General features: G+C 41.5%; 1 protein-coding gene across 2 annotated transcripts in view; it reads left to right on the forward strand.

Moving 5' to 3' along the window:
• The first annotated feature begins 565 nt into the window (after window positions 1–565).
• septin8a (septin 8a) overlaps window positions 566–13,084 on the forward strand; it is a 39,294-nt gene continuing 26,775 nt past the window's right edge. Inside the window, exons 1-4 of one of the 2 annotated variants that reach the window (XM_006784983.3) lie at window positions 566–946; window positions 9,846–9,960; window positions 10,239–10,434; window positions 12,666–12,852. In XM_006784983.3, coding sequence (XP_006785046.2) covers window positions 917–946; window positions 9,846–9,960; window positions 10,239–10,434; window positions 12,666–12,852 — 528 coding nt within the window. In that variant the 5' untranslated portion in view covers window positions 566–916. The remainder of the gene's footprint in view (window positions 947–9,845; window positions 9,961–10,238; window positions 10,435–12,665; window positions 12,853–13,084) is intronic. The other variant, XM_006784982.3, reaches the window with a different exon arrangement.

Consider the following 13,084-nt stretch of genomic DNA (forward strand, 5'->3'; position numbering starts at 1 on the left):
CTATTTTTTGCGTGACAGATAACACAGAAAAATATTGAAAATCGCGACATCACGTGACGGATTGCTCCAACTCCCTGATTGGCTGATCTGCATTCTATTAAACTCAATCTCTGACCTAATTAGCTTAAATTAAATATGAATGCCATGTTTTGACTGGCATCCAAATGATTGGGTATTTTTTAAATGACATCCATCTCTGACTGACACATATTTCTGCTGCTTGCTCCTGTCCTGGCTTGCAGAATGTGCAACATGACATTCCTGCAGCGATTGAGAAAGCTGGCCATATTGAAAAAGTATATGTCACAACCAAAGATGTCAACTATACTTGGGATAGTTCACGCTCGACTTTAACTTAGGTATAAATATTTATTCTTATATCGCCTGGAAACTCTTTAGTGCTTAATAAAAACTACATAGCAATCATCTTTTGTAGTTCACTTTGATAATCAATATAATGAAAAGCTACTTAAAAATAGCTTTCTTTATGTGAAAACAGCCAAAATGTATAAAAATGTGGAATGTGCGTACGCATGCGCAAATAGTGCTCCGTCAAACAGCCGTTAAGTACTGTAATAACCGACTCTCTCACCCTTTCGCTTATATATAAATTAGTTTATAAAAAAATAAAAAATAACTGTTGTTCTTTTACACTAATACCGTTTTAAAAGCGAATGAAAAACTGTAGCGTGTCTGAGCGAAGCAGAACCGAAGTAGCAGGGAGTCCTCTCGTCGCCTAGCTTAGCGCCCTCCCTGCCCAGTTCAGCAGCTCCTCTCCGCCTTGTGTCCCTCTCTTCCTATCACTGTCAGCTCGGCTCAGTCAGTAGTTTAGCAGGCTAGTACGGAGACACAAGGGCTGCTCCCTTTCGCCTCTGCTCGGTCTGCTTCAGCACACCAACACCATACATTCCGCACCATGGCTGCCACGGACGTTGACGTGTTTTCGGTAAGCAAATGCTATCCGGAGCTCCTTGTTTTTTTTTCCCTCTCTGTTTTCTAGGAGCAGTAAACATTGCAAGTGCAGCTACGGCCACACTTGGCTGTGATTAGTAAAAGTGTGTGTTAGCTGCTGTCTATGTGTGGGTATGTATGTCGCTAAGCCTCCCCCGCTTTTGGAGCCTGGACTGTGGGCTCCGGCGAGTCGGTGGGTGTGATTTCGGTGATGGTGACTGTGTTTTTCCCAGTTATGGGGAAATTAAGTACGCTACAGTAGCTGACTATTTTTAATGTCGTGCCATGTAATGCATTTTTTTTCTCTTCGGTTGCGTTTACACGCGTGGACGCGTTGCTGAATGGGCGTAGCGTATGGAAACATTAAACTATTTATTGTTGAGATTGTTAGAAATTAAGAAAACAAACATTGCAACCGCCATGGAGAATCACAGTAAGGCATGTACACTGGCTAGCCAGTGGATAAAATTACCACTTGAAGACTTCTTTAGGTGTATTAATCGCAGTGATGAGTAATAAATACACTTGTTTTTCTTCCTTAGACTCAAAATGTTATGTTTACAGCCATGGGTATGTCAGTTCATGATACTGCTTTGTACAGTGGCACAGTAGCAGGCTGGGCAGAGTAGTATCAGTTGAGGGTGGAATGCATCCTGGATTACATCCATAGTAACATGCCGTGTTGTCATTCAGGTGTGACTCTGTAGGTACAGTGAAGTATCGCAAAACATACCTGAAAAGTCTCTGTAAATTCCCACAAAGTCACATGACAAAGAATAGGTGAGTGTATGAATGATGTTAGTAATAATGGTGATGATGATGTTGTAGTAAAGTCGCAAATGAATGGGAGAAGGTGGTTAACTTTTTTTGGCAGATGCTTGAAAAGATCTCTGTGTTAGGCTGTAAGCAGAGCTGACTTGCAGGGATAAAGAGATTAAGGACACACTCCCGGCCACTCCTACCACTTATTGATGCAACACATGTCTGCGAAGAAACGGAGAGGATCCAGAAATAAAGAGAGGATATTGCACTCCTCGCATTTCTTAAATTAGGAAGGTATCCAGGAATGGGGGCTCAGAGCCCAGTGGAAGTTTCCAAAATGTCTCATTCGGAATACGAAATTTAGAGGATTGATTAATGAGAAAAATGCTGAGAATGCAGCGAAACAGGCCGGCGTTGGCAGCAATGCAGCTGTCTAACATCCTGAACTAAGTGAGACCACATTGAACAAACTGACCTGCTGGCCTGGCAGTTTGTGTAAAGGGAGTACTGTTTAATTACACCCAGCTATTGATAGAGATGTGTGCTTGGTTGGATTGTTTTTCCACGTCAGCCCCATCCGGTGGAGCCTGTAGCGCTGGGATAACTTTCTAGGCCGGATCCACATGAAGTGATCAATACAAGCCAACTGCCTACCAATGTGTGTCGTTCACGATTATTGATTGCATTAGAGTGTGTAGCATAAAAATAATGATGTTCATTTTAATTTGGATGCAATTTAAAAAAAAAAAAAAAAAGCCCGAGCACATTCAGGAGGCATAGTGCTTACTGACCCTGAAGAGTATTGTCTCTCCCGTGAGGACTGCATGCGTGAAATGAAATTAGCTCCATAAAGTGCTTAAAGCCAAGAGATGTGGAGTAAGGACTCAAGCAGGCGAGCAGGCAGGTCCTTGCTCTTTTAAAAGCTTATTCAACTTGTGCTTACAATGTCTTCATACAGCTGGTGCTCTAGTTGCACATGCATTTGTTAATGAAACACATCCTGGAACAAGAAGGAACACGCCTGTATCACATTGTTTAGGTCAAAGTGTGGCTCAAGTTTACCGCCATCAGCGTTGTAAGCTGTATATAGAACTTGTGGGGCTTAAACGGCCTTCGGGCAAGCTTGTCAAACCTGGTGAATCGGATGAATCATGACATCCAAGCTGCAGCCTCAGCTGTGATGAGTCAATATCTGTCTCCCAATTCTTTATATACTGAGGTTAAATTTGCAAAATAATGTCAGCACAGGCTGAATGAGGATTACCATGTATGTAGCTCAGTTATTTTCTTAGTTATCAGTGAAATGTAACAAAGTGTGGTCCACAATGAACAGCTGAACCGGATAGACTGGCAGCTAGACACGCTCCCATACCTACAGCCGATCTGATATATGAAACTGTACGCTGATATGTCTGGATGTAGAAAAAGATTCTCTGGCTAAGTTGTGCACCCTGCAGCACATGGAGCAGGGTGCACACCACAGCTGAGCAGACAGCGTGGAGATGAGCAGTGTGTTCGTGTTTAGATGCTAACGGGTTAGTAAACCACATTGCTGCGAAGTTATTTTCCCCTTCTAGTGTAACTCACATATTGTATTTGAGTAGCGGTTTAAACATTCGCAGGACAAGCGAAAGATCCCAAGTTCCATCCCAGGAGGAAACGCAAATGCCTTTGGGCTTGTGTCAGGAAGGATGTCCGGTGTAAAAACTCTGCCAAATTAAACGTGTGGAGCTACCCGCTGTGGTGATCCCTTGTGAATAGGGGAGCAGCGAAAAGTAGCTGTTGCATGTATACGTTATGATGTCCAGTACATCAATATTGTGATATTTATTCCTTAAAAATTCAAATTGGCATCAGCTCCAAACATCATGTTTTCTAAATCAAACTTTTGCTCTTCTCTATGGAATTTGCTCCAGATGAATATTTGTGTTCTTTAAAATTCAAATGTGTGACAGCTCATTAACCCAGAACTAATTTGGCCATTTTTGGCAGAGTGGACGGTAAAACCAGAAGGTAGGGTCCCTCCAGTTTCATCAGTAAATACCAATAAGAAGGGCAGAAGAGAAAACTGCGTTAAGGTAGATTCTTAAGTCAAAATCATATTTATGCATGGACTGTGCAGTTGGTTGCTCCTTTTCCTTTTATATGACTAGCCAAAACAAGCTCTTACTTAATTCAAAATTGGCACACAAAGCAAATTACATATTTTACGTCCTGGAGTTTTTCTACTCTGGGATCCACATTTTTGAATTAAATCAACTTTGAAGTATCAACCAGAAGTATTCAACAACGTGTTTGCTAGTTAGTATAAGATCTTAAAACAAGAAGGCTTATATTGTACTGAGCATGCATGGGTGAGAGTAAAGCTAATCCAATCTATTCCACTTTTACCTTTGACCTACAAAACATTGCTTTTGTGGCTGATAGGATAAGTTAAAAACAAAAACATACTTAGTAAGGAACCCCCATAAAGATAAGTATGCTGTGCATCTGTCTCGTAAAATGGTTCCTGTCTCAACTTCCCATCTGTCACTCCTTTTTTTTCCCTTTTGTCTTTCCTGTTCGGCATGGATGGTGTTACTACTGGTGAGGCTCAGTAGTAATGTAAGCATGTTCATGAGCGTGGGGCAGGTTATAATAGCATAAAAGACAAGAGGAGGCACACGTCATTCAAATCTCAACCGTCAACATTTTTACCATTACAACATCGCTGCCAGCATGGGCAGCTGCTGAGAACCGGTGGAGCAGAAGTCTGTAGGTGTGGTTCGACCTGACAGTAACGCAAAAACACCTCACTCAGCATTTCATGCTTGTTGACGTGGAATAAGATGCAAAAATATTTGTAACGTAATTTATAAAGTACGTTATTGATTTCAAAAGTGTGACATGTTAGTACTGTGTACTGGCAGTTTGAAAGTAGAGTTACACTTTCATGAACTTACACAGCTCTCATTGGACAGGAAACACCAGTCAGAAGCCACTTCAGCTAAAGAGTGATAAATGTGTGCGTGTGTGGGTTTGTCACTGAGGCTGTCCTGTGGCCTCCTCCTTTCACAGATGCTAAGTCAAATCAAACCCAAAGTGTGACAAGAAGCCCCCAAAATGTCATTTGCACTTTCATTACCTGTAAAAGCTTAATACAGTATATACAGTTTGAATCACAATAAAAGTCATTTCATTTCATGCCACATTCAAGTGGATGAATTCTGTCTTTGCTAACAGACAAACTATATCTAAACAAATCTTACATCAAGATGTTAAAGTAGTAGTAGTAATATGTGAAGTTTTCTTCCCCACAAACACACAAACATGAGCTGCAACTATGTGTTTGTGTGTGGTTGCTGCTGTCTGTCAGGTGGAGGTTCACTGAGGCAGACACAAGCTGCAGACACCAGTCAGGCGGGGATGTAGGCCAGAAGGCTGGAAGACAGCTGAAAAGAAGATGGCTAGAGAGGGAGGGGCCGACTCTTGTCCGGTGACCGAGTGTTTCTGTGGACTGATGGGCACATGAAGCAGAGCTTGGTTTTTGCCTGAGTTTATATCAGGTCAGATCCGAATCACATATTTATTAGAATGTTTGAAAAAATGATCTCACGGCTTGCTTGGTTAGAGCCCAGAAATTCACTGAATATCCACAGCTTTGTAGCACTGAGTTGCATTTTTAAAGAAAGAACTAGGTTGCATAAGAGCGGCAGATGAGCAGTATTTCGGTCCCTGATTAAGTGATCCCATGCAGAGGTTCATTATTTTGTAGCTTAAACAATCATAACTAAACATGTGGCAGAATATACAATGAAAATGGTTACGTGTTTCACCAACTTTAGGGTTGCAGTGCAGGATGATAAATGGACTGATTCTTATATAGCGCTTTTCTACTCTCCCGGAGTACTCAAAGCGCTCTATACAACATGCCACATTCACCCAGTCACACCCATTCTCACAAGCACTACCTCTATACTGAGTGCTTTCTAACTACACTCGCACACATTCATACTCCGATGGATGCATCGGAGAGCAACTTGGGGTTAGTATCTTGCCCAAGGATACTTGGCATGCAGACTGGAGGAGACTGGGATCGAACCTCCAACCTTCCAATCAGTAGGTGACCTGCTCTACCTCCTAAGCTACAGCCACCCCAGCCACAGGATACACATACTACAGAACAAACTGAGATTAGAGCTTTTCTTTTAGTTTTTGCACAGGTTATATTAAAAAAAACCGTATCACAACTCTTTTTGAGTGATCCAGTAGACCATGCAGATGTGACGGTGAGGACCTTGAAACTGATTACCTTTAATTACCTTTACTTGTGCCATTCTTTTTGTTTCACATCGGATTTTCATCTGCAACAATAATAAAAGGCTTTAGTAACTCGGCTAGTTTCGAGCGAGCAGCATTGTGACCTAGCCCATATTGTTTGTGGCTCATTTCACTTGGAGCCACCTGGGGCCTCTTCTGTGCAACCATTTCCTGGTGGCCTGGGAACTGTGTTGTCTCTTCACCCTGAGACAGTTAACCAGAAGCTTTTCATTCCTGACATACTTTGTGCCGCTGCTTTTCTCTTCTTCCGAGCTAGCTCGGTGGGTGGACAGTCAGATACCTCATAGTTTCCCTAACTGTTCTTGTCTGTTGGTTATACATCCTGTATTTGCTGATGGGTGTTATTATGTTCTCGACATCAAATCTAAATGGACCAGAAAGCAAAAAAAACAGGCAGGTTTATTTTTAGATATGTCATGTTGTTAAAGTTGGCTTGAATTACATAGGGTGAAAAGAATGTATAGTGAACTTGGCAATCCTTTAATGCCTCCCTGAAAAATACCAAAGATGGAGAAATGTTTAACATAATATTATTTTTTGGCTGTACGTCACACTTTGCTTAAGTGAAATCTATCTTAAATCTATAATCTCTAATATAAATCTATATTAACAATAAAATGTGCAGTGTTTTGGCAGCTGAAATTAAAGTGCTTTATTTAACACATTATTTAGTTCTGCAACATCTTGCACTCATTGCAATAAATGAGTTTCTTATCAACTCTCAACTCTCTATCTGAGCTATTTCTGCACTGTTTTTCTTTTTGAGAAATGAAATGTCATTGCAGTCCATTTTTATTTTTCCAACTTCTTTGATTCATTAAGTTTTTACTTAAAGTGCAGTACTTGCACATGGCTGGATAGCTGTTTTACTGCTCTAAGGACACTAAGGAAACTGAGTGCTTCCTCCTGCAGTCAGTCCAGTGCATACACTTACACATTCAGCCAGTCGAGTGACAGCTTGGGGAGTTTGTGTCCACGTCTGCAGTTCTGTGCTGTCTTCTCCTAAAAGATAACACTCTTGGTCAGGCCTGGGCACTCATTTTGCAGCAGCCGTTCACGGGCTCCATCTGCTTCTTATGTGTCGCTCACTTACACACAAAAATCATGCGCTACTGACAGCGTGATTAGGTTCAGTGTAGGAGGTCAACCCAAAATGATCCAGAGTGAGTCAGACTCCCTGTTGTTTTTCTGAATTTTTGTTTCACCATTGTGGTTTAGTAAGTTTGGAGGAATATCCACAGAAGCAGGTTTACAAGTTACAAAAAAAACCCTCCTTAAGCTTAGCTATGCTCTAAATGTCTAGAAAAGTATTAAATAGGAACTGTGAGCTTGAAGAAGTACACTTACAAACGAAAGTACACATTTTCAGAATTTAAAGTACAAAAGTGTTTATGGAAAAGCAGCACGCAAGCCTTTATTTATAATTTCCTGGATAAATACAGGCTTATGTAAATTTTTAACTCCTATTTTAAAACCTACTCAGGAATACAGAGTTTAGTTTCGCTTACAGGCACAATATCATAGTCTGCTCCCTTCCCTCTATCTCAGTGGTTCTTAACCTTTTTGGAGGTACCGAACCCCACCAGTTTCATATGCGCATTCACTGAACCCCTCTTTAGTGAAAAATAAAATACGATTTTTTTCAAATTCAAGACATACATATGTGCATACATGCACGGCGGAGGCTCTGCCGAACTCCTGAGACCGACTCACCGAACCCCTAGGGTTCGATCGAACCCAGGTTAAGAACCACTGCTCTATCTGAACATCTCTACCCGGCTTCATTCATTCAGCAGGCTGACTACCAATGCTGACTACCAGGCCGACTAATGTTGTTTGACAAGGTCTGAGTTTACAGCGAATAACAAAGAAAGAATGGCCGCAGCCTCTTCCTCTCATTCATCTCGGTGAACCTGAAACCGACTCCTGCAAACGTTGCAGTTATTCATTGCTTTTTTCTTTCAAAGCGACTTACAATATACGTATTCAGACTTAAGAACAAGAGCTGTATAAACTGTATAAACTGCTCGAACTGGAAATCGAAGATGATTAGGGAGCTACAGTGCACACAACTGAAACCGGCTTAATCCCTTGTTTTAGCATACTAATATATTCAGTCTGTCATGCACCTATTTCAATGCACAATTATTGTGTTATTGCTCCCTTTCACATTTATAAATACAATGTTCATTAATAAATTCAGAACGATATGTAATGAAGGGGGTTTCTGTCTGTTGCTGTGGGGTTTGCAGTGAAATTGATGTCTTTGTTTGTTTGTTTTTTTAATAAACATTAGTGCATTTTAAAACATCTAAATAATATTCATATTATCAATGCATATAGGATATTTATTACTTTTAACACATGCTAGTGTAGTATAGTAATCTCCCCAGTGTGCTGCAGCTCAGCTCAGTATTGCCTATCTCAGCTCATGTTGGATTACTCCAGCTGTGTTGCCTGACACATTAAGCCCTGTTTTCTCGTTCACCCCCCCAAAACCCCTGAACACACACACACACACACACACACACACACACACACACACACACACACACACACACACACACACACACACACACACACTTTCCAGCTTGTATTATGCAGTTCAGTTAGGTTTAAAAGTCATCTTCTGTGTATTCGGAGCCTGCCTCCACCTCTCAGTTCTGTATTGTTGGCTGTGCTCTGCTCTCAGCTGCCTGTGCTTGGTGACTTCAGCTTTCAAGTATGCAGTCCTTCGTGGCTCAGCCAGATGAGATCGGGTGGCCCTATTCATCTCAAGGTGCTGGCCCTCTTGTACAGCTTTAACTCTCTTCTTCGGCTGAGATTGGTTAAATGAGCTAGATCAAATGTGAAAAAAGGTTACAACCCTCCTGATTTGTTGTTGTTGTTTTTTGTTTTTATTTCTGGTGGTTTTTAGTTTGTCGTGCATTGCTAACTTTTGTGTTTTAGGTTAAATACTTCTGTGGCCATTTCTTTGGGCATCTGTGGGCATCTTACTTCACCTCAGCAGTGGGGAGAGAATTTAATCAGAAGTCAAAGCACTTGATTTACTGTTCGATCTATGTCACCGATGGTCATGAGCTTTGAGAAATGACTGAAGAGCAAGATCACTGATACAGCCTGCTGAAATATCCCTGTGATCCTAAACGGTGAGATGAGTCAGTTGAGCTGATTTAGCCTTCTCATAAGGATGCCCTGTGGGTGCTTCTTTGTAAAGGCGCACAATGCACCTCCAGCAGGGCGGAGGTTCGAAGTAGAGGGATTAAATCTCCCAGCTGCTCTTGAAGTGGCAGGGACGTTGCAGATAAGGCAGCCCGGGTGCCTCTTCTGTACCTGCTGTTATCATCCCACTATTAACGATATATTTCTATTATAGTGTGTAATAACTGATATATTGATTATGAGCTTGTTTGGAGAATAGATGGACTGGTGGGGTTCTGAAATGTTCACATTGGGGTTTTCTATAAAACAAGCTGCTAACTTGCATCTTGCATGTTTTCAAGTGCCTTATTCCATTTTCCATACAAATATAATCACTTCCTTCTTCTGTCTGTTAAAGCATGTCTTTCCTCTTTGTGCTTCTGAGTGATTATTCTTGAAGCTCATCCTCACTGCAGGCCCCGATTACCTAACTCATAATGTGATGGATTTTACATGTGCAGAATGAGCAGAAGGTCTTTGATGTTTCCTCGCATTGGAATGTGAGCGCTTCAGTATCTGTGCCATCCTCTTCTGAATAATGACTCAGCCATGTGTTTTCCTGACATCCGCCACACTTCTGATTTTTTTTTTTTTTTGTGTGTGTCCTGTAGAATGAAGAGAAGCGTAACCTCAGTTTGGGTGGCCATGTTGGGTTTGACAGCCTCCCTGAGCAGCTGGTCAGCAAATCGGTCACGCAGGGTTTTTGTTTCAACATCCTATGTGTAGGTGAGTATCGGACAGAGAATGTGTAACTACTGTACATTTCTCCAGAGTCCCTCTGGCCCTCGTGTTGATTTACTTTGCACTGAGTGACATGTTTAGCTACAAATATAAATAACAAACAGCAGCACTGTGTTGTATTTCTTGACATGAATGTAATACACTGGCTTACACTTCTGTTACAGCAATAAAAATCGATGTCTGAAAGCTGATGAAGTACTCCCAAGTGATGCTAACGCACTCTCTCTTTCTCCATCTCCCTCTCTGCTTCCGACCGTTCACAGGGGAGACTGGTATCGGAAAGTCGACGTTAATGAACACGCTCTTTAACACCATGTTTGAGAACGAAGAGGCGAGCCATTACCAGAACGGCGTGTATCTGCGGCCTCGAACATACGACCTGCAAGAAACCAACGTCCGCCTCAAACTGACCATCGTTGACACGGTTGGCTTCGGCGATCAGATCAACAAAGAGGATAGGTGAGCTAAGTGCACATACATGCAGCCCAGTGTGCCTCACAAAGTATCCAGACCTGCTTGTTACTTAATGGTGCAGTGGAGTCTAAACTGACCCACAACCAAGGGTACCATGGGTAACCAGCAACAAAAACTAACAATGGTGATCACAAATATATCTCTGCATTATCCCATAAGCCAAAAGCAGAAGTAAAAAAACCCGAATTGACTGTGATTTCCTTTTGTCTGTTGTAAAAGCAGATTTCCCTGTAAGTATTTCCCCAAAAATCTGCAAGCTGCAAAATGACATTAACGCATTTTTAATGAAAAGATGCTTACGTAGGCAAATGAGTGACCCAGACACACAAACCACTGTCAGTCCAGACTTCTGCACATTTTATGGTGCCTCCAAAGGCCGAAGGAAGTTGGCGAAATAAAGAGGAAATTGTTGATTTGTTTATTTTAACATTCAGCTGTGGAATGAAGTGTACTTGTTGTGGCCTAGCCAGCAAGCAGCACTCTCACGCTCTTTGATAGCAGCTTTCTCTGTAGACCGTTTAAACCAACATGGCGAAGGACAGAGCCTGCAGCGGAGTGTAACGGCACACTGAGAGAGCTTCAAAAGGTCACAGTTTGTGCATTCCTCAGAGAAGATTGAAGATGGATGTGAAGTGAGAGGACAGATGACTGTAAACATGTTGCAAGCTGAGGGAATGGAATACATTTTTTTCCTGTTCTATTTATGTGTCACTTTTGAGTTGTAAAACATCAGTGAAGTGGCACATCCGGAGTCGAACAGTCGACAAGATGATGTAATTTTCAGTTATTTGTCATGTTTAGCAAAGATGGAAGTGGTGATGGTTAACAGGAAAAACTTGGAATTACTGGCTTTAGGTCAGAGAGTTTGTCGAAATCACATTCAAGCTCTTAGATTAAACATAACAGGACTGTGTCACGATTTTCCATCTTTAGTGTTAAACTGCATCTTTCCAGAGCACACAAGGGAACTGCTTCCTATTAATTCTAAAAGAAACAAAACAAAACAGCTATGTCCTTTTAGCCCTGTTTTTTGGGCTTGTTTCTCAGAGTTCGTTGTTTTCTAAAGACAAACTGTCATCATTATCACTTTTACTTTTGCAGACGCATGTTAAACATGAGCATCTGGGTTGCATTTTGGTCATTCTGAGGCACTTTGAAGTCTATGTGACTGAATATGGATTCAGGAGGTGTTAAAGATGCTTGACACTGGTTGCAGTTGTTTTCAAGCATGTCTACTATCCGGAGCAAGAAAAACATACAGTGTTTGAGTTGGTTGTGCAGTGTCCAAATATAACAGCATGAGATAAACGAAGGAATTCGCCTGGAGACATCTGTTCAATACAAACAAATTTACTGAACATCTCATATATAGATGATCATAATTGTAGAGAGATATAGCCAGAAAATGACAAGTGTTGATGTGAGAACCAGACTATGACTGTGTGATGTTATCTACTATGACTAATGAACCAACAGTTCGCTTAGTTTTTTATTTAAGTATGTGGCTTCCTTCTAATGGTTTTCTTCTCATCTTCCCAAATGAAACGAGTTGAAGCTGCAGACTCAAATAAACAAGTCTGGTGTGAATGTGATTCAAAACATCCCAATGAGGCTGGTCACCGGCTTTTGTGGTTAAAAGATTGAAAACAGCTTATAGAAACCAACTGTACTGGAGCAATAACCAGCAGAAATGTGTTATTTTAATGCAATGTAAGTAACATTTTCTGACATTTAGCTGTATAGTCAAGTAGCTGTGAGCGAGTGGTGTAGCATTAAAGGCACTCCCCGTCTCTCCTGTCCTTTCTCGCAAATGCTCGAGGAGAAAAGGCTGTAAAGATGACGATGTGTTACTTTGTGTTCGTGCCCTTCACTGATTTACTGGTGACACTTAAAGGCTCCGAAAACAGTCACTGCTCTGTGAGAGAGAGGACGCGATGTTTTCTGCAGCCTCTTTGATTAGTTTCAACTGGACCTTCCATAAGCTGAACACAAATTTCATGCAGCACTAAGCTGTGCAACTCTAAGCTGAGATCTTGGCATTGAATCAGATCACACAGTTACTGAAAACATATCTGTGTCTTTTCCTTTCCCTGTGAAAAGTCCCCTTTCCCTTTTCATATTCATTACCAGCGCATGAACAAGAAGACAAATATTTAGCTTTGACCCACAGACATAAATCCTAACGGTTTCTCTTTTCTCCCCTCCTCTCTCCACAGTTACAAACCCATCGTTGACTACATTGACACTCAGTTTGAAAACTATCTCCAGGAAGAGCTGAAGATCAAACGCTCGCTGTTTAACTACCACGACACCAGGATCCACATCTGCCTTTATTTCATTGCCCCGACAGGACACTCCCTCAAGTCCCTGGACCTCGTTACTATGAAAAAACTGGACAGCAAGGTACGCACATGTGACACACAAGCATGCATCTATATTTTCCCTCTGGAAAAATGCAAGTGTGTTTGAATAATATTAGTCTGAAGTCAGATTTCCCTTTCCGTGTGACTGGTTTGAATTTCACTGAAACGAGGGCATCCCTGATCTGCCTACCAGGGTGTGGACTCTGGATCCCAAAAGAGAAGAGTAAAGTTGAAACAAAAATGTTCCAGTGACTTTCCATTTCATCTTTTAG

The sequence above is a fragment of the Neolamprologus brichardi genome, chromosome 10 (assembly GCF_056152115.1).
Source record: "Neolamprologus brichardi isolate AB-2024 chromosome 10, ASM5615211v1, whole genome shotgun sequence".
Classification (NCBI taxonomy): Eukaryota; Metazoa; Chordata; class Actinopteri; order Cichliformes; family Cichlidae; genus Neolamprologus; species Neolamprologus brichardi.